This window comes from Carassius gibelio, chromosome B17, assembly GCF_023724105.1.
Source record: "Carassius gibelio isolate Cgi1373 ecotype wild population from Czech Republic chromosome B17, carGib1.2-hapl.c, whole genome shotgun sequence".
NCBI classification, from domain to species: domain Eukaryota; kingdom Metazoa; phylum Chordata; class Actinopteri; order Cypriniformes; family Cyprinidae; genus Carassius; species Carassius gibelio.
The window spans coordinates 14,336,784-14,358,030 of NC_068412.1; the positions used below are offsets into that span (position 1 = coordinate 14,336,784).

The 21,247-nt window shown below is 36.3% G+C and overlaps 2 protein-coding genes across 5 annotated transcripts; one reads left to right on the forward strand and one right to left on the reverse strand.

Annotated features, from left to right (window-relative positions):
- Positions 1 to 54: 54 nt before the first annotated feature.
- Positions 55 to 1,283, forward strand: pfn4 (profilin family member 4). Its single transcript, XM_052581406.1, has 4 exons — positions 55 to 250; positions 372 to 506; positions 968 to 1,073; positions 1,151 to 1,283. The coding sequence occupies exons 1-4, from the start codon at positions 137 to 139 to the stop codon at positions 1,177 to 1,179; spliced, it is 384 nt and encodes a 127-aa protein (XP_052437366.1). The 5' UTR covers positions 55 to 136; the 3' UTR covers positions 1,180 to 1,283.
- Positions 1,284 to 1,340: 57 nt separating this feature from the next.
- On the reverse strand, positions 1,341 to 20,453 carry LOC127976756 (phosphatidate phosphatase LPIN1). Of its 4 annotated transcripts, none has more exons than XM_052581401.1 (22): positions 20,297 to 20,453; positions 14,651 to 14,851; positions 13,560 to 13,655; positions 11,472 to 11,773; positions 10,007 to 10,096; positions 9,276 to 9,374; positions 8,451 to 8,580; positions 8,081 to 8,366; positions 7,886 to 7,979; positions 7,616 to 7,797; positions 7,195 to 7,288; positions 6,986 to 7,055; positions 6,299 to 6,376; positions 6,091 to 6,183; positions 5,869 to 5,930; positions 4,804 to 4,942; positions 4,570 to 4,718; positions 4,398 to 4,484; positions 4,159 to 4,311; positions 3,943 to 4,057; positions 3,760 to 3,863; positions 1,341 to 3,297 (listed from the first exon to the last, which is right to left on the reverse strand). In XM_052581401.1, exons 1-22 carry the CDS (start codon positions 20,363 to 20,365, stop codon positions 3,138 to 3,140), a joined length of 2,853 nt encoding a protein of 950 aa, XP_052437361.1. In that variant the 5' UTR covers positions 20,366 to 20,453; the 3' UTR covers positions 1,341 to 3,137. The 4 variants fall into 4 exon arrangements, with proteins under 4 accessions (XP_052437361.1, XP_052437364.1, XP_052437365.1 ...); XM_052581404.1 differs by lacking the exon at positions 20,297 to 20,453 and adding an exon at positions 16,577 to 16,898; XM_052581405.1 differs by lacking the exon at positions 20,297 to 20,453 and adding an exon at positions 16,568 to 16,898.
- Between the last annotated feature and the right edge of the window lie 794 nt (positions 20,454 to 21,247).

A 21,247-nucleotide genomic window follows, 5' to 3' on the forward strand; every position in this document is an offset into this window, starting at 1 on the left:
TTAGGGCACTGTTAATATTCATGAGTCGGGCGGTTGTTAAGGGCGACAGCGTTCACCAACTTTGTTGTGAATGGACAACATGTATAATAAAAGTTTCAAACACTTTCTGAGGTTATGAGTTAACGTACATATAAATATGAACCCATTTCCAAAGTTATTAGAAGGCAGTCTCATCGACACAAAACATGTAGAGTCCGCAGCGATATTTGTGGCGAGAACTGGCGACGTAAGGGCAGCGTCCAACTTTACAGTAAGTTTACTGCATCTCTACATTCTGGCAGACAAACGTGTGTCATTGAAGGTTTTATCGATTATATTTGTTTACAACAGACATTTCCATTTAGATGAATCAGTTTATTCTCTTAAAACAGGTATGTCCAGAACAAACTCGGACGTTTCTAGACGCATTCAAGCAGGTGAATGTAACGAGGCAGAGAGGACTCGACTTCAGGAGCAAACACTACACCTGTGTGCGTGCCGACAAACACTCCATATACACCAAATGTGTAGGTAACACACCAAATATACTCTTACATTTAATCAGACCTGCTCAAAAATGCGCATTCCGACATATAAACCCAGTCAATGTAACGTATATTAACGCACTTTCGTCCCGGTTTTTTTTTTTTTTTTTTAGTTCACATTGTACAAGTTTTTTAGTTACAAAACTGCTTCATCTTAAAAAAAAAATGAATATGTATATATATTTTTTTCAAATTAATAATGCCAACAATGCCAATTTTTTTTCCTCTCTAGACAGTAACAACACCAGTTTCAACATTTTTGGGAAGTAAAAAACAAAACAAAACAAAAAAACAAAACTTTAATTCAAAAATTAAAACGGTGTCTGTATAAACTGGATATTTTCAATGACGAGATCAAACAAATGTAAACACATCATCAATATTTAATCATGTCATCACATCATACACTGATTTATTTATTTTTCTTTACTGTTTTTGTGTAGGAAGGACATGGCCTGATATTGGTGAGAACGGCACTGTATGTGATTGTTGCCACATATTCACAGAGCATGTATCCAAGTATCTGTGTCGAAGCAGTTGAGAAACTAGGTGGGCTCAAATTGTATCCACATTGTTCAAAATAAACTTTTCTGCTCAACTGTCTGAAAATAATGTTTGTATTTTAGCCGAGTATCTGCGTGAAAAGGGAAACTGAAGCTCGTCGTGTAAGACCAGAAGAGGTGAAGAATCTATTCAGTGGGATTTTTAACACTATTGATGAGAAACTATGGACTGTACTCAATCTGTTTAGTAACAGTGACACCAAGGTAGGTTGTTTCAGTATGAAACAGATAAACAAGAAACATAAAAAGCATGTTTTTGCATTCATGTAATGGGATTTTAATTTACACATTGAGATTTAGCATCTTAAAATATACACACGACTGTAGTTTTACATCTCAACACTAAACATAACAAACTCAACTGCCACAACTTAGGCAACAAGATCTTTCACAGAAAGAATATAAAACTCCATAGAGACTGCAAACAGAACAAAAGCTATTGCAACTGAATGTTATTTGTGTTACCATTCATATAAACAGTGAACATGTTACACAGTCTTATATTATTCAGCTTTTTTGTTTAGAATAAGAAATCTCAATGAACTGAAGATGTATATTGTAAGAAAGAGCAGAAACAAATCTATAATGTTTGACCTGATCATTCACAGTGTTGAAGTTTGTAGCAGTCAACCAATTAGAGATCAGTACAATTTGCATTTTCATGTTGCACACATATTTTACTACATACTCTGTTTTTTCATTGCAGAACAATAATACGTTAAAATACAAAGTTCTTTTGAATCAATCCCATAAGCCCATTTATCATTCATGCATCACATCAGTGCTTATTTAATGTGCTCCTTGATAACCATGGACCTAAGAATAAGCAAGAGCTTGTCCATTTACGTATCACGCAAAAACCTTATTCATTTACTAGAGACATATTTCAGAATACAGTAATTTCATAATACACAGTCCATTTCATCCTTTAATAAGATAGAAATAATACACACAATTGGGTAAAGGTGTTGGTAGAATACAAGGATTATTAAAAAAATCTAAGAAAATTAACAATAATAGTATGCACCATGAATCAGGAGATGTTATATACTTAATGATTGAAATAAGCACATAATTACATAATTCTCAGGTGTGTGTGTTTATATATATATATATATATTATGAAAATGAGTAAGATTAAATATGACATTGATCTGAAGGAATTAATACAGGTAGGAAATACTTCATGACCTGAGTGTTCTTTGCATTGTTGTTTGCTTTTGTTTAGTTTCAGTTTTTCTGCATGATTTAGATTTGCTGGTCAGAGTTATGAACTTTACATAAAATACACACAAATAGTAAGGAATGCAAAGTTATCACATAATAATAAGCATTTGGCAAAATGTAAAGTGTGTACGTGGTAAAAAGGTCTTGAGGATGCACAATTAAGATCGATCCACTTGCGTTTGTTGTTTTGTTGTTAAAGAAATGGAGTAGCAAAATAATTTAGACTGACAGTAATATTTTTTTGTTTGTTATGAAAGGTCACTTTAAGTTTCAAAAGATTACCTTGAGTAAATTCTGTATCACCTGAGAAATACTAAACTGGCTTTATAACTACTGAGTTCATTTACTGTTTTTTTATTTTTTAGTTTGATGAAACTTTTACATTTCTCTCAGCATGTTTTTTTTTTAAACAAATGGTCAAAAACTTTTTATACTATGTACTAAAATAACTGTTCCCTCATACATCCTTACAACCTTGGACAAAGCCATTAGATATTTTTTAATAGCTTAATGTAATTGTATTGTTGGTTATGAATAATGCTTTTGACACTTTAAAATAACTGTAACCTCATCAATAAACAAAAAAATTCCCTAATATGAGCTGTGTAATATGCTACCAGATTATTTCCAGTAAAACAAAATATTAGCACACACAGAAATGATAAATGTTTGTAAAAATGTCAAATAATTAAGGAACAGGAAGAGGGCGGCATACGGTCTGCAAAGTGCTAAGTTGCTTGTGCGTAGAGGAATATCTGTGGCAGTGCAGCGTCAGAGCTGAGTTTCTAGGGGATGCTATCTTTTTACAGAACTGTATGTCCTTTTAGCTGCTCTCGGCATGTTTATCCTGCTTGTCTACCTCTGGTAACTGATCTCTCCAGAAGGTGAACTGGCTGAAGGTGTCTGAACAGGGGAAGTCGGTGGTGTTCCCTCTTATCAGAAGAGGGAAGACATGATCCACAACCTCACATAGACGTCCGTAACTAAAACACACAAGAATATACAGATGAATTTCCTGACAGACTGACAAATTTCAAACTATCAGACACTACTAAATTACCTACTGTTAGATTCTAATGAGAATCATTGCTGATAATGTAATGGTATTATAAATATTTCAAAGTGAAATGTCCAGATGCATTTAAATGAGACTTTAGAAGGAAATAGGGGCTTAATTATTATACATAATAATTATAAATAATTTTAAAACAAAAAATAGTAGTTTTTCTTTTAATTTTGGATAATGGAAATGACAAAAACAATCAAAAGTATACAAATGTCTGAATGCATTTAAATTAAAAATAAAAAAATGAGATAATTATAATATAAATGATGTACCAAACAAACAAAACAGGGTTAGTTTTATTACAATATATATTTTTCTTTCTTTAACAATGAGACACAGACACGTTTTGATTCGATCCAGAACTGCTGCAGTCACTTACGATGATATGTTGGTCTTTGCATGTTCTTGGATGAGCTCTCCCTTAGGATTCACAGTGAATATTCTGTTCAAAGGCACTCCAACCTCTTTATATGAATAAACATCCTGGAGAGAAGAACATTCCTTAGAAATGTGTATATATAAGATGAAGGTAATGTTAGCAATTATTGCTCCTAGTACTTACTGTTTCTCTGTTTCCAAAAGCAGCATAGAAGGGTTCTGTGCTTGGATAGAACAGGTTTTTAATGTCGGTCAGACATTCAATTTTAAACTTCTCTGGCTTCTTCTCAATGATCTCTCTGAAATTAAAAGAAAAGACATCACATCAGTAACATTTAATATGGCATTCTCTCAGTTTTACATGTTATACAAATTATACATGTTTTGTGTGTGTTACAACCTGTGAAATGCAGATAACAGACTACTGGGACTAAGCAGCACAGGTCCCATGGGTAGCATGGTGCCTCTTTCATTAACCCAGTGCAGGTAACCCCGGGTCATATCAGCCATGCCAATCGCCCGAGCTGAACAGTACATAAACTTGTAGCCATTCCTGTTAGGCAAAGATAATTAGATATTTTAGACATTTTGAAAATGGGTCAAAAATCTTTTTGCTCACATGTGTGGTGTGGGACTCACTGGCTAACTTTGTGGTAGAGTCGGGCAATGCCCTGATGGGTCCAGTCTTTACCCAGAGTGGGTAAAATGTGTCCCAGGGTGTCAGACCTGAAGAAGATTTTGCTATTTAGACCGTACCTTTATCTGAAAAGCCCATTACATTGCCACAGAAAGTTGCCTTGAGTAGTCTAACCTTGTGATGGTGCCATCGATATCTGAAATCACTATCTTGTCATCCCAGTTCCACAGATAGATGGTGCCCTCACAGCGGCAGGTGCCCTGATACTGGGTGGTGACGCTGAAGACCACATCATTGGGGCCATCTTTTAAGTGGAGACTGGCCTGTGAGGAATATGCTTGTAGCGTGGGTTTCTATAACCTATTCTCTGAATGGATTTACAGGCTTCATGGAAAATGAGACGCTTACTAGCTGTTCTGAGGACAAACGAAGTGTCTTCCTGTAGCAGTGGCCTCCAGTGCAGAGGAGAACCTCAGGCTGATTGCTCACAGGATTCTGTTTAGCACCTCCACTGTCATCTTCACTGGATGATGATTCATCTTTTAATCTATGAAAAATACCACCAGTCAAAATCTATACTCTATACATAATCTACATTCTCAGTCTTCTAAAATATGTTTTGTTTGATAAGAAACAAGATTGAGCTCATATTCTAAAATTTAGTTCCTATTCATGTTTTACGACTTGTTTTTTTTTTTTTTGCGGGGTGGGGGGGGGGGCGTTAAATAAATGTGCAAATACCAATAATTTGATGAGAAATTGTATTAAAACTCATGCGTGATTCATTCGAATACTCTCCTCCCTTACATTTTGTGTCTGAAAGGGAAATTCCTACAAATGCATATTCAATAAGGTTAGGCAAAAAAATAACTTTGTCCATGCATTTTCAGCACTAATTCTTCACTGCATGTTTTTAGTAAAACCTGACAGTACTATTTTAACACCAAAAGACAGGCCCTAAGTCTGTTGAATTCTAAAGACCTGAGAGATGATATAAGATGTTAGTGTTAAGCTTAATTACATCTTTTGGATTGACTAAAGACAGATATGAATGTTCAGTGCAAATATTTGGTGCGATCAACATTATAATTTGAATGAACGCTATTAATGTGTCTTTACAGACTGATTTGCAAACTGTCAATGAAACAGTTTTTTATGGAGAGTCAAAAAAAATCTCTTTTCCAGTGCGTTGCGTGTGAAACTGACAAACCAATAAGATTTGCGCTTATGATCACATGTCCAGAGCTGCTGCTGTTACACATACTTACGACTTGGTGGTGCTTACGAACGAACAGACTTTTTTGCTAAGTGGAAAAATAGGCGTAGAGGAATGTGGAAGCGACTCAGTTTCTACTCTTGTATTTGGTGTTATTTTTTATACAACTGTACTTCAGCTGAAATATGCTAAGAGGTACCCTTTAATCTATTAGGCAGAACAATGCTGTGTATTTCTAAATATGAAACATCAGGTACCTGCTCACAGATGCTGTTCTTATAGAATCCTCTCCACCTTCAATCTGGTCAGATGCTGATTCCTGTTGCAGTAGGAATGATAGTAACTCATTTGCATGTTTTTTTTTTTTTGCATATATAATATTTGCAAACCTGCCAAGTCAAAAAGTCTTGTCATAAATCTGGTGTTGATTCACCCCCTTAATTCAATTCAATTTCCTTTATGCGATAATGCAACTATACCGATTTGGAGCTGTTGTTTCTGCCCCGCCATGAAAACCACCAGCGTCCTGCTTTCTTGGGCATCTTCTCCTTCATGATGTTCTCCACTGTGGCCTGGAGCAAACGCACAGAGCCCCTGATACTCAAAACTCAAAAACTAAATGACAGGATGACTGTGACTGAACGAACATGCAGCTAATAAAATCAACACAAATCCACAAAGACGTACAGGACTAGAGCCGAACACGCTAGGAAAACAGTATGTGAAGAAACCAAGAGCAGAGTAGACGTAACTCAGACAGGAATACTTGGGATGGGATGAGGGGAGATCAATTAAAAAGAAAAAAAAAAAAGAAGAAGAAAAACAGGGAGGAGGGAAGAGACAAATTTAAATGCTCTGGAGTGCCATGAGAGCCGGGGTGTAATATACACAAGGACTTTAAAAAGCCATGAAACACTTGTAGACCACTTGAGAAGACAAACAATACAGAAACAAAACGGTATTTATTTTCTACCACTTTAATCATCATTTACCTATTTAAACTGTGCTATTCATTTGGTTAGTATTGAGGTAGTGCTGACATTTAAATAAAACCTAAATAAGCAAAGGTGTCCAAATTATTATAAATATTCAAAAGTGAGACATGTATAAATGTATTTGACAGAAAATTATGTTTTCAAATAAACATGTTCTTTGTTGCACTGTAATCCACCTGCAGGGGGCGCATGAATCCAACCCTCAACTAATTTAGTTTAAGTCACTTACATATAGTACATGTACATCACTGAGCAATCAATGTTTGACTTTGATATTAACAAGCTTTATTTAAACTACTATAAGGTTACATTGTCAGTGTTTGTTGAACGAATACCTAAAGACCTTTATGTATGTGTGTGTTGTTTATGCAGTCCTTACCATTGGCAAGGGCTTCTGGAAAACCTGCATGGCTAGTACGATAGGAGCGGCCGTGGTCCAATTATAATACCTTCGTGGAGAGAACAAAATGTGCGGAAATAATTGACAAATGTAATGAAACACGTAATTGTAAGTTTAGGTGTATTTTGAAAACATTTTGATGAATGACGTTATTTAAGTGCTTTTATGTGGCAGGATGTGTGACATACTTAGTGCCAATCTTTACGACCAGGTTGGGATCATCAATGATAGATGGATTATCTGCAAACTCCTGATAAGGTATTGCTCGTTCCTCAAATTCCTCTGTGAATGAAAGATTGTAAAAACTATTTACTCCCCTAGCTAATGAAATCTAGGAAAAAAAACTGGATATTAATACAGAACATACAGAATAACAGAACAGCCACAAAAAATTGTTCAAAGGTGGCAGTAATGACATTTTACATCAAATTCTTATTTTTTAAATACTTTAAAATATAAATCAATTATACTTAACAATTTTACTGTTTTTACTGTTATCAAAATAAATTATCAAATAAATAAGCTTCTTTCTTTTAAAAACATAAAAAATATGACCATCCCCAGACTGTTTACTAGTAGGTTACAGTACATCACAACTTGTTCTTTCACCTCTAGTGATCTCTCTGTTTTCTGTCAGTCCTCCACAAAGAGAGATGGCAATATGAGGCAAGTCTCCTAACTGGTCAGAAAAGCTGTCCACTCCACTGTCCATCCCACTGCTGCCTACTGATTGAGGGGACTGACTGGCACTTCTCGAATCTGCCCCGCCCCTCGAAGAAGTTGCTCCATCACTGAACAACACAAAATCATTCTGACAATTAAAACCATTTAAAATACTCACATTACACCTGGATCATAAATGAACAAGTGAACATGTACCTCTTTGGAAAGTACAAGGCTGCCACCTCAGGCTCCAACTCTGTGATGTCATCCAGGTACACTCCATCTGATCCCAGGTGTCGGCTCCTTTTGTCTAGGAATCAATGTAGGATGGCATTATATGCTTCAGCCAAATACATTTTGCTTTTTAAGTTAATCATAAAAAGGCATTTTTAGAGCCCTAATGCTCTTTACCTTTTTTCTTGGATGGAGAGTCTGTCTTTCTAATTGCAAGAGCTCCAGGACTGTGCCGCCCCTCTTCTGGGTCTGTGATAAGATGGGCGGTTGCACTGATGGCCTCCACATCTACAGCAGCGGCAGATGTTACCTCTCCAACCCTGAGATCTTCCACATAGACATCACTGCTGTGAGCCTCCACCATCCCATCCCCAGAGATGGCTCTGAAGTGTGTGCTTTCAGATGGTGGGATTGATCTTGGGGTCACCACCATGGGCTCCAACATGGGCTGCAGGAATGACGGCTGTGGAAAGAGAAGATGTAAAGTTAGCCGCCTCACATTTGTTAAGTGGTTGTTGTTATGTGGCATGTCTTGTGATTATTGTACTTTGGCAGCATGAGGCAGCTCTCCCCACGTCCAAAGCATCTCAGGGTTGTCCGGTTTCCCTCCGCTCCTCTGACTGGACAGCAATTCGGAGTCACTCTTGGGTGTAGATGGCAAGGAGTCATTTGGGCTGCTGTAGGGAAAAATGACAGACATTTGAATTAACTGTAGATTTGTATTTATACAGCTGTTGTGAAATAAGCTAGGACCAATGCCTTCAACTTTTAATTCTTTGTCCTGCAAAACTAAATTCTATGCTTGACAAACAGGACAAAATCTTTCAATTGGACAAAACTCTAGAGAAATGTAGGGCTTTTTAATACAAGGGTCAATATCACCATAGAGTGCCTTTCAACCCTCAAAATACTCAAACATTTTGAATCAAATCATAAATAGTATACACTAAAGTACTATAGAACCATATTAGCTGAGCTCGCATCCACATCACATCACATCAAATTGAGTAATCTGTTTTTTAACAAAATATTAATATGATCATTTTTTTATTCTATTATTTGACAATATTCTATTATCATTCAAATTTAATGAGCAGAGTGCATCGACATAGCAAAATAACACGCATCTTCTTGCAAAAACCAAAAAAAATTCTAGAAAATGTTCAAATGTATCTAAAGAGCCCAGTAAAGCTTTTGTTATGAATATAAAAACTTAGCCTAATATAACATACCCTTTCAAAATTCATTTTTATGTTAAGTTATCATGGTAAATGAGTTGTTAATTTGCAGGACACCCTACAGTGATATTGACCCACACGTTATGGCTTCGTTTCAAATTGAATTACTCTTCTATAGTGGCAGCAGTGGTTACCTGGGTGTGGACTGAAACATGGCTGTTTGTTGAGGGCAGGAAATGGACAATCCTGAATTGGTGCAAATGGGTAAGGTGCAGATCTTCTCCAATCCTTTGCTGTGGGTCAGAAAACAAAGATCTATTTTTCAAATGTCTATTAGTTTGAATGTCATACAATAATAAATAATATACAGTTTAAGAAAAATAGTCTGTTGTTAAATAAACACATCTGAATGTTCTGGTATGTATTATGATATATAAGTTTAATCATCATATTGTAGCTGTGGGAACAGTTTGCTGATGATTATCAATATAAATTGATAAAGCCTTCAGTCCGGTCTCGGTTACAGTCAGCAATACAGCATATACTGGGTTTATTGGTGTGAGAAACATTCCTGTTGGCCTGAATATTTATTTTACGTGTAATCAAATACAATATGATGCAGATGTACACGTTTTTGGATTTCACTTCACAGACATCTTACTGTCTTTTCACTGAAGTGTTGGCACTGCAGTTTTTCGTTTAGATTAATTAATTCAACTGACAGGCACAAATACAATTCTGTTTTTTTTTTCTTTGAAATGTAAACAAGAACTACTAGTCGTGGTACATTGTTGTCTCTTTTGCTATGTATTATATACATGGTGTGTTCATTCTCTTTATTGCAATTTTGCAACTTTATATATTGCAATTGTGTCTTTGTTTTTCATAATGAATGGCTGAAAGTAGGGAGTCTTAAGTGGCATACCTTTGAACAGCAGTCCAGCTCCTTTCATACTGTGTGTATGTGCTGCTAGTTCCTTTCACCCGCTCAGCAAATAGTTCATGAGACATGGCTCTGAAAACACATACAGTATATGCAAACATATACGTAAGTGTATATATATCTGCAAAAGTTAAGAGTAAGACATTGTTTACATTTGTAGTACATTTTTACTTCATGCGTATAGATATAGCCAGTGATAATCTGCAGTGCTTGTCATCAACAGGCTCATTCTTCCATGAAGACAGAGAGCATTGTGGGGTTTCTAAAGAGCTGAATTCAAACTGCCGCTTTGCCAAGCAACACATTCTTGAGTTTAGATTCATTCCCAGCTGACTGTTTTGTCAGTGGCCTTTACCGTCACTTTTTTTATTTATTACTGGTACCTGGGAAACAGATTATTGGTAATGCAAAGCATGTAGTGCACTAAAAGTTTGACCTTTTAACTTGCTAATACAGATTGAACAGATAAAATACATAACTTGTCACTGTCCACTGGGAGTGAAAGAAAGGAAAAGGATGTTTATGTCGTTAAACTGGTTTATATTGCAAATAATTTATTTTCTTAGATATGTGGGGGTAATGCTAGATTGCCCAACATTACAAAGGACTCCCATCGAGCTGGAGCCAGAATTGGCATGGTTTCATGTATTTCGTGGAAAAACATTGGAGGAGCTGTTTGAGCCACTTGTTTACTTCAGCAATAGGACTGGCAACCTCTTTTTCTCCACTTAGCCCACCTCCCTCTCTCCACTGGAGAGCTTATTCGAGGAGTGAACAAACAGACAGCCCACATCACAATACCACTGCAACTGGATTAATTCCAGCAAACTTGCAGCAAAATAATTATGCCACTGCAATCACACAATTGGCAGTGTTTTCAAATGGGTTATGAGAAGGAGGATCTCTCTGCATTATCAGAACCATCTGCTCTGTCCTAAATTCTGTATGCTCTCTATGCTCTATGCAGGAAATAAGATAAGCTTCACAGCTCCTGCCAAGTTGAGCCCGCAGAAAAGTGGGATTTAGATTCCGTGTGAGATCTTGGCAAGACCACTATCCCCATTTACCCACATACAATGTAAGTGAATGGTGACCCCGGGGCTGTCATACTTCAAAAAACACCATTCATCTCAGCACTCAAAACTCATTTATGTTCTCACATACATTAAAAAAGCCCCAAAAATGTCAATTATACATTAATTATATTACATGTCTCAAATCCATTTGCAATGTGCTAAATTAGAACGTGCAAGGCCATATGGTCTACTATGGTCTATAGTTTTAATTTTTATTTTTGATGTTTGGCAGCCCCTGGTATGCAAAAGAATGGCATGGATGCTTTTTGTATTTCAAAAAAACTCATACAGGTTTGGAATGACATGAATGTCATTTGGAATATTATTTATCAGAATAAAGACTTTCTCTATATCTTCAGTTTTTTTCTGACCTGCTTCCTGTAGTCTCTGTGTCATCATCAGAACTCATATCGATGGGAAACATGTCTTCATCTTCCGAAAAGTCTCCATTGTCCTCTCGCTTCATGCTGTCTACTTGAGATTTTCTCCTCCTCTTCCTTCGCTTCTTCATTATTGAACTGTCACAAGGGGACTGCATGGATCCCAGGGTTTGAATGGAGGTTTCGTTTCCAGAGTCAGACAGACGTGATGTGCCTTTTCCAACTTGGGCCTCCATTAAGGCAGAGCCCTCTGAAATTATGGGCGATGTAGCCAAGTGGGACGGCACCATCTCCTGTAGGGAGAGTAATAATAGTCCTAAATGTGGAGGAAAACATCTGTATATCTGCAAACACAACCATTCACTCATATAACCACAAATGTAGACCGTAGCCATAGATTTGGTTTGACTTTCCACTTAAATCCCAGAAGCACAACACTGTGACCCTAATGCCTTGTGATAGATCACTACATCTTAAATTAGAAACAAACTCATGCACGTGCACAGTTTTGAACTGTCTCAAAGTCATGGTTTCATGAGACATAAGTGCATGGCTGACCATTAATATATGATAGTATAATGTTCAGTTGTTTATGTCACTCAATAGCCCTTGAGAACCAGACAACCAGCTCATACATCAGTTATCACTTCCATTCAAACAGACAGAGCATTATTAACTCTAGCTCTGCCAAACATCATCACCACAACATATACGCTGATTATAGTCAACAGCAGGAACCATAACAATAACTAATACAGGAAACCAGTGTTCTGGAGCACTTTCACTTTCTTTAAAGTAGGACAGGTTAAAGTTAGTTAATTATTTGCACCCCAAACTAATGCCATTGGTTGAGGTTGGCAGAGGGTCAAATCCAAGTCTGAATGGCTAATATAGATTATTTTCTACCCTTTATAAATTCTTTGGCTGCCAGCCTGCCACAGAGAAAAATGTGATTTATCAGGATACCTATTTAAGTAATATATGTTATCTGACAATTTGTGTATGGTATTACAAAAAAACAACAAAAAAAAACAAATCCCTTTCAGGAGCTTTAATCCCAAATTCACTGGACTTCAGTGAAATAGATAAAACATACAAATCTTAGCCTTAGCAGTAACTGTCACATTACATGAATGCCGTACACTTTGGTTTCCCATTGCTTTTTACTATAAGATACAATATGCTAATATATGCATGAAACTAATATAGGTTTAAATATTAGCTTTTTTTTATTTTATACAATTTAATTTCAATACATACCTTTCAATACAAGTGCAATTACATCAGCATAAGATCCTAAAATGCTACACCAGAGATTCAATGTATTCAGTGTCCTTCTCTAGAACTGTTACACTTATATTCATAACAGAATATCATATTAACATAAATTATGGTTTTCAAGTTTCTCTGGTGAATGCAATCCAGTGATAGCTCTCTGTTTGCTACTATTTAGTCAAATGAAGCAAAAACATCTAAAACGGTTCAGACAAATAGACAGGGATTCTGCTGGAATTAATAATAACACAATTTAGTGAGCACACAATAACACAAGGCAAATGTTGAGGGATCACAGGAAAAGGGTAACCATTCTAAACGCAGTGTACCTCAGCAGATATTCATCTAAGGCATCTGTGCCTGTGATGAGCAAGAAACCATCTGTGGTCAGAAAGTAATGAGGAAGTTTGAAAGACTAAGCCATGAGGATAACCGACATACACGGACAGAGCTTTTCTAATCTTAGCTGTCGGACAGTATTCAGGGCTTTTCTCTGGTACATTACGTTGCCCTTTAAATTGTCTGGCTTTTGCTTCCAAGCTTGGGAAGCATAAAGATGGTGCCTTTGCAGACAGAACAACAGTGCCCTTGGCTCAAAAAGTCTGTTCTAGAGCAAAGTTTGCAAGCTCGGGTAACAGAATGCATGCAGCTGGATTGTTTCCAGTAAACAAGTTCAGATTTCAAGCTATACTCATGATAAGACTTGCATACCTCGTGTTACATTTCTCAGTGCACAATAATTCTTGGCTGCAGTAAAAGCAGTGCGCCATGATTTATTGTTTGGTACAGGACGCCGGTACTCACCTCATCACTTTCTGTTTCTTTGACAAAGAATGCCTCTCCATTTTGACCTAGTTTCATCTGTAAGCTGACCGGCTCCCCATTTATCTCAATGTCAACCTGAGGAGAAAGGGAACATGGAATGCTGTCACTATAATAAAGGCAACTTACAACAGTAAGCCATGTGCAACACAAGGCCAGTGACAATGCTAATTTTATCCCATCTTCAAACAACAACTTCAACTATCCTCGGAACACAAGTTATGTTTTATATATATATATATATAATCCTTTTTTTTCCCTTCTTTTAAAGTCCACACAATCTATATTTGTTTTACACATCAAAAAGTACAAAAAGACATTGTAAAAGTAATCCATTTGAACAGATTTAATTTAGGCTTTTATTCACATTTAAACATTGATCACTGCACATAAATAGAGGACTTTAAACATGGTTAACGGAAGCCTAAACGGAAACTGGACTTGGTTGATGCAAGATAAAAACCCTAATTGAGCATGTTTACATGCATACCAATGGGCTGATATAACTACCAACAATCAGTTTATTGCATTAATCTGATTTACTGGTTTGCATCAACATCAATAACCTCGTAATAAAAGTAAACATTGTTTACAAAAGTTTGGCTTATGGTTACTTCCATGTAATTATTCATATTATTATAATAGTAAGTACATGTAATGTGTAACAAGGACAACTTAAAATAATTTTAACTTTTTTGAATCAAGAAAAATTGGATGGTCCACAGCAGGTGGATGCAGGTTAAGGTGTTTATATGCTGGACAAAATGGGTAAATATACAACTGTGTCAAGTTTATGACCTTATGCCACCAGTTTGCCATATTTACGTGACCACATGCTTTGACCACAAACATAATTGGTTTAAGAACGTGAATGTAAAAACACTCATTGGACTTGCAGAAGCTTGAATATGCTTGTGTGACACATGACCTCAAAAGTAAAAAATTAAAGAATATAATTTTTGGGAGGTCAAAAAACCTTTAACACACAAGATGAATCAGTGAAATGGTAAGCTGCAATAATATGGAAAATCTCATATGCTGCCACCCTAAAGCATGTCTGTGTTAGTGCTTACCACTTTCTCCCGGGAGCGCAGAACTCCCATCTTGCCGAAACGGACGTGAAAAGGCGAGCACTGCAGAGTGCCGTCGGGCTGACGCACCACAATAACATCGATACAGCCGGACAGGGTGGCGGGGTTAAGGCCTCTGTACAGCTCCTTCACCTGCACAAAAACCTGACCGGCTAGCTGGCCCACGTAGTTCATAGTCTGAATCTGAAATAGAGAGAAGGCAAACACAAAACTATTCAAGTCAAAACCTTAAAATAATCCTACAAATTTCCCTTATTGTTTTATTGTTACAATTAGAATGTTCTGTGCTGCTTTTTCATATGTAATTTTTTTCTGTTAATACTTTTTTTATCATTAAAACAAGCTGTATATTTCTCTGTCAACTTCAGCACTACAATTAATAACTGTTTGTGTGAAAGTGCACAGGTCTGTAAAGTGTGTAAAGACAAATGTGATTTCGATGAGCCATTTGTGTGTGTTTAGTGAGCATGATCAAGCTCAACATCTCTATGATAAACACTTTTCTAGGATTGTGCAAAATATTGCAGTTGCAAGCCTAACCGTTAAGAAAAAACCTGTAGGGTGAACTAGTTCTTATAAAAACATGCAGTCTTGCTCAACTCAAGCCCAGATTTCTTTGGCAATTTAGGTGAAAGGTAAATGATCATAGAACCCCTTAAGACAGCACACAGAAGATACAATGACGTTGCTCAAAAAAGGATTACAAGTGGTGTTCCTCAAGCATTGCCAAGGATTTAATAATGCCTGGTTATTAAACCCAACCCAGAAAACTACTGTCTTTCTGTAGTGCACAGCACGTAATGTTTAAAAGTAATTAGCTAATTGCAAGTGTCTGCAATTTAAAAAAAAAATAGTGTGCACTATTACAATATGCAAGCTAGGGCTTGCGTATTTCCGACAAGGCAGAGCAAGTTGGCATTATAAAGGGAAGGAAAGAAAGAAAATGTATTTTGTATGCTTGAAGAGCTCCCGCACTTTTTGAACAGTTAATTTAATGACTTGCCCAATGACCCCTCCAGCTGTTCATGATTACTAAAAAAATTTATTTAGAATTAGATTTCTGGCCGGATTTGCATTTGTTCGTCAAGTGCCAATTTTCTGAATTAACAGAATTAAACATTTACGTTAAGTTCTGTACAAATGACCCTCAACGGACCGACTGAAGCTGCCTGTGGTCAAACATTTCAAGCCAAAGATATATATTCTGTATATTAATTACAGACTTTGCCTTGAAATCACAGTTTTAAAATTCACTAATCTTTTTAGGATTTCCCTGACTGGAAAGTCTGGCTTTTAGAAAAACCTGACAATCTTATTAGCCCAAATAATTTGCCCCCTAAATTCAACCCTGAGATTGTGTAAAAACCTTCATTGTTCATACGCGACAGAATTAAACTGCACATTTACACAAATACACGGTCACATGGGACTAACATGGCTCCAATAGTTCTGCTGTTAGATATTGGTGCCAATAATAGCACAAGCATCCAAATGTACAGTGCATCTATGATGTTTGATCTGACACTAGAGCTACAGGACAACTACTGCATAACTACCTAATCACAAACACTTTAAGACTCATTTCAACTGATTAAAACAGAATATCATCCAAAGAACAAGGAGGTCAATGCTAAGGTCATTAAAAAGAAAAAAAGCAATAATGATGCATATATATATATATATATATATATATATATATATATATATATATATATATATATATATATAATTGCACGACGGACCCTTACTGTCACATACCCAATGAATGTAAACAATCATTCGCTGTGCTATAAAAACAGAAGCCCTTCACAGTTAACCCAAACAAGTGCATGCATTTACTTTTGCAAATGATTATACAAAGGATGGAAATGAGAGGCCAGGGATGGATGAAATACATACTGTACATACGTTGGATGCGGCAGAGGCGTTAAGATGTCACAGCCATTCAAAAGTACTCAGCGGATCCTCGGACGCGGCTGAACCCGGTTGATGCTCGCTGTTCTTCGCTCATGTATTTTGTCTGGTCACTGACTGTCTGTGTTGGTGTTGTATTTAAAGCAGGGTGGAAACTGTTTGCAGTGAGTAGCAGTCCGTGCCTCTGCAGCTGACATCACAGTTAACCCTTTGCACCCATCTACATTACTAGCTACGCGACGCGACAAATAGCTATAAACCCCCATTTACAGTCAATGAAGCTGCCTAGTGCCTACTGTATCCGCGCGACGCGTCTTTCAAGGTTGGGTTTGGAGTCATGACGTTGCCACACAGTGGACCAATCAAACACTTTGTTGATGCGATGCGACGCGACAAGAACGCTAGCGTTGGCTATTCGACACCGCAAACGTGTCAACATTACCTGTGCACTAAAGTTTTTTTTTTTTAAGCAGTTAACGTTTATTCGAGGCTATTTTTGTTCACTGTTGTGGTTGCGTTTTAAATAGGCAATGTTTAAATCATCGACTGAAATCCTCATTTATCTGTCTAATTTGTATTTAATTATAATTCCTTGCTGAATATGGCATTGCGGTGGTGAAATATGCTGACCATGCATTACATTTAATGCACGCATTTAATGGATTTTACACGCCCAATTTTGGTCACGTGGCAGGAAAGCAGCAGCAGCTGAACTGGGCATTCATCTGTTTACAAAAGCATGAGCATTTGTGTCTGTGACTGTAATCATAGAAGGAGATACGTGGGTGCTTGAGTGGTGGTTTACTGATTATTATTCCACCACCATTGCAAGCTGTCAAAATTGACATGTTTTGCTTGTATTTAATGGCTCATACAGCTTGTTCAATTTGCATATGGGGACAAAAAGAAAAACTGCACAGAGAAACTGTTAAGAAATAGTGTGGATGTTGGTTTAGATCCTGTACATGCCACTAAAATCATACTTTCTTCTCATTTTGATATAGCAGTTATTGTGTAGTGTAATGTACCGTGTTAACCCAGGTGTCCTTTGAGAGGAATTTCAGACCTTGTGTTTGTTTGAATGGTTCAGAGGACAATGTGTGTGTGTTTAAACTGCTGGAACTGCTGTCTTTCTCTGAAAAGGGTTACTTAAGAAATCAAAGTTACGTGTATATGCATGAGTGTATGTTTCTGTGAAGTGCTATTCAGGCAATAAACAACCTAAGAGAGTTTGGTCATGTTAAAGCAAAGCCTGCCCAGCTATCCGATTGCACAGCATACTCTCAGCATGCACTATCTATTTCATCATGATCTGTTGAATTCTCCACAGGATACACCAGAACTCTAGACACTGGTGGGGTCTGTAGGAATCAGAAAATGTGATTTAAAGAGTCTGGGGTCGTGGAGGAGACTACCAATGCTTTATGCTAATAAACACATTAATGTTAACTAATATTAACATACTTCATTCTGTATCTTGATTAGTTTAGCTGTCTCTTGTCAGTCATAACAAGACTTTGTACATAAATAGATCAAATATTCAAAATGATTCAAATGATCAAATTCATTTAGCTTAATTATTATCTTATCTTCCTTTAAGTCTGCCCATATGATTCTTTACAGTGCAGTCTATAAGCTTATAGCACATGACTGATTGTGAAAATACATTCCCAAGAAAACTAGTGAATGCATTCCTGTGGAGGAAGGGGGAGTTGACTGGGTTGGACTATCTCCACCAATCAGAGCCAGAGGGGTCTATGACACAAGGCATGTGGGGTCATGTGTTGACTAAACTGCTGACATTACTATTGTAGGAGGGAAGATTGACACTGAGACTCTTCGGTGAATTGGGGCCTGTTTTTCTGCATCGCTTCATTGTATTCCTGACATCCCAGAGCAGTACAGCATGTACTACAGGCAGTAAAATAAGATCCTGCTCAGTTAGTATGATGGATTGGGTTGTAAACAAGTGGTGAAAGTATGTTTGAGAGCATAACATATGACAATGCACCACAGACTGTGTGAACATTTACAAACAATTTAATAATAATAATAAGGATTACGCCTATAACCGGATTAAAAAAATCTATCAAATGAAATAAAAATGGTATGATGATTAATTTAATTAATCAATTAGTTAAATGTATCATTATTTGCTAAAAAAAAAAAATATATATTTACAAGACTCTAAATTTGATTGCAGACTCTCAAAAATCAAAAGTGTGAATTCAAACCTGAATTTCTCAGATGGTAGTAAAAGTAATTAGTACATTTTTATTTATAATTTTATTTATACATGTACATTTAAAAAAAAAAAAAAAAAAAAAAATATATATATATATATATATATATATATATATATATATAAACTTTTATATTTTTAGCAATTAAAGACACTAAATAAACACTTTATATTAGCAGGCCTAATTAAATTAAATTATATACTGATAATACTATAAAATAATACTTTTTTCTTTAATTCCCCAAAACAATTTCAAGGCCCCCAGCCCATTTTCTAAACTTATTATATTCTATGGACATTTTTAGACAATCCCATGAATTTATAAGTTATTATATAGTATAAGGGGTGAAAATGCTCCATATTTTACAATTTGGCATAACAAGAAAAATATTAATTTTACTTTTCCAGGTCTCCAAATCACTTTTTATCATCTTTAAAAACTTTATTTATTTATTAATTAATTTATTTGTTTTTATAAGTCCTTGGTTGAGAACCACGGGACTTAAGAACCTTGCAGGAACACAATGAAAGAACATGAGGGGAGATATTGAGACTATATTGTACCCTCTTGTCTTTTCTGAACCACACCACTCAGACTCAGTTTGCAAAAGTGGTATCCGAAGAACAGGCTTGGCTGGAATATCATGCTGATGTCTGTTTATTATCAATCAAGCTAAAGACCCTGTTCTCAACAAACAGCAAAACAGTTTCCCTGGTCTCAGCACAAGCAGGCTCTCTCTTTACATCAGTTATTTTAGCCTTGACGTAGCACTGGCCGTACTTAACTGCAAAAAGGGGTTCAGTTACATCACTCAGTATTAACCTGCATTCTGCGTACTTCTCCAGACATTGCCTGACCTTTAATTAAACATCTTATGGCACCCCTTATTAAAAATACTCTAGCTGAATAATAACATTGTACAGACGTCCAAACACTTTGAAGAATGAATTTGCTCCGAGGTTGAACCCAAACCTGGTCAGTTTATTTGGAAATGCTTGTGTAATCAGACACAGTGACGCACTCAATGCTCTTTGGTTCTAGGTCACATAACATGTCTCTGCCGATGGATCGTCCCTCAGTTCAGCCTAACGGGACATTTGACATGCAGGTGCCAAAAGCTCCTCACAATTTACAGACTAATTAATAAACATCAAAATATAAGAAATATGCAAATCATATAAAATTCTAGAAAATGTTCTCAAACCCATGCATATCATTCACACTTTTATTAGAACATGCTAATAATTTGTTCCTGAAGTGCGAACCTTATTTGAAAATAATTATTTCAGAACAATCATTCATGCCACAATCAACACAAAAATACGTAGAATATGCTATGAAACACTAAAGCTATTCAAAAAGCTATTAAACTAATTAAATCATGTTTCTATAATATCTATCTCAGACAGACATTTTTCAGTGTTTTAGTCCATCATACTGAATATTAAACTGACAAATCATGGTGTGTTACCCATGTCAAGCTCGTCTCATTTGGGCTGAATCTCTCATTGTATCCTTCCACCTGATCCTCTGCTATCATGTTTCTATTATCCACTCGTGTATATGAAATAAGCCTTTACTAAAACTGAGACTATAGTCAATATAGAGCAATGCTTGTGCTAACAACTGAGCAGTGAGCTATATACTGGGCTTGAAGGTGTTTTTGTATACTAATTTTACCAAGTGTTTTCTTGGAATGGTGTCCACAGGCGAAACTTGAGAGGCCTGGCATGAAGAGCTTCAAGCGGTCAGGCCCGCTCTGAGAGAGGGGATTCATTGAATCATTCATTAAAACAATGATTCATTCATGTAACAGTGCAACTATTCTGTGTTGCTCTGAGACAGGCGACAGATGATTTCTGCTTTGACTTTGAAGTGTTGTAGCAATTTATTATTTAAAACCTAAGTTACTAAGTATTAACTTCTCATGTATTGAACTGTAGTATGAAACACTACTACACTTGAAATCATGTTAATCTGAATATCAGAACTGTGCTTTTGTGCTACCTCGTGCCTGTGGTAGATTTATATTTGACTGAGCATGATCTTCACTGTTCACACTAACCATTCCCACTAACATTTGAAGAAATAAAAACTTGAATATGGACAAAATTGTTGTAGTTTGTGTAAGTAAATTAAGTGTAAGTCAATTATTTTCATACAACAACCAAATATTGAACTGGTTTAAGTTTATTTATAAGTTCTGAATTTTGATGAAAAATATATAATTATGATGGATTTTTATATTTTAACACACAAAAAAGTTAAAGACATTAAGTTACAGTTAGGCAACAACAACTGTGGACCTGGTAATAATGTTATTTTTAAGCTGTGCATGTTAGTTTCAGGGACCTGTCAGATCATGTCACATGTCATTTCAGGAGGGGCGGGTTATGATGTTGCTGACTGACCCTTACCCCAC

Coding starts and splice junctions, on each gene's coding strand:
- LOC127976756 (XM_052581401.1), bottom strand. CDS start 20,365: ATGATAGCAGAGGATCAGGTGGAAGGATACAATGAGAGATTCAGCCCA. Junction 10,097..11,471: donor ACAGAGACTACAGGAAGCAG/GTCAGAAAAAAA, acceptor ATGTGTTTTCAG/AGCCATGTCTCATGAACTAT. Junction 7,289..7,615: donor AAACAGAGAGATCACTAGAG/GTGAAAGAACAA, acceptor TTTCATTCACAG/AGGAATTTGAGGAACGAGCA.
- pfn4 (XM_052581406.1), top strand. CDS start 137: ATGAACCCATTTCCAAAGTTATTAGAAGGCAGTCTCATCGACACAAAA. Junction 507..967: donor ACTCCATATACACCAAATGT/GTAGGTAACACA, acceptor GTTTTTGTGTAG/GAAGGACATGGCCTGATATT. Junction 1,074..1,150: donor CGAAGCAGTTGAGAAACTAG/GTGGGCTCAAAT, acceptor TTTGTATTTTAG/CCGAGTATCTGCGTGAAAAG.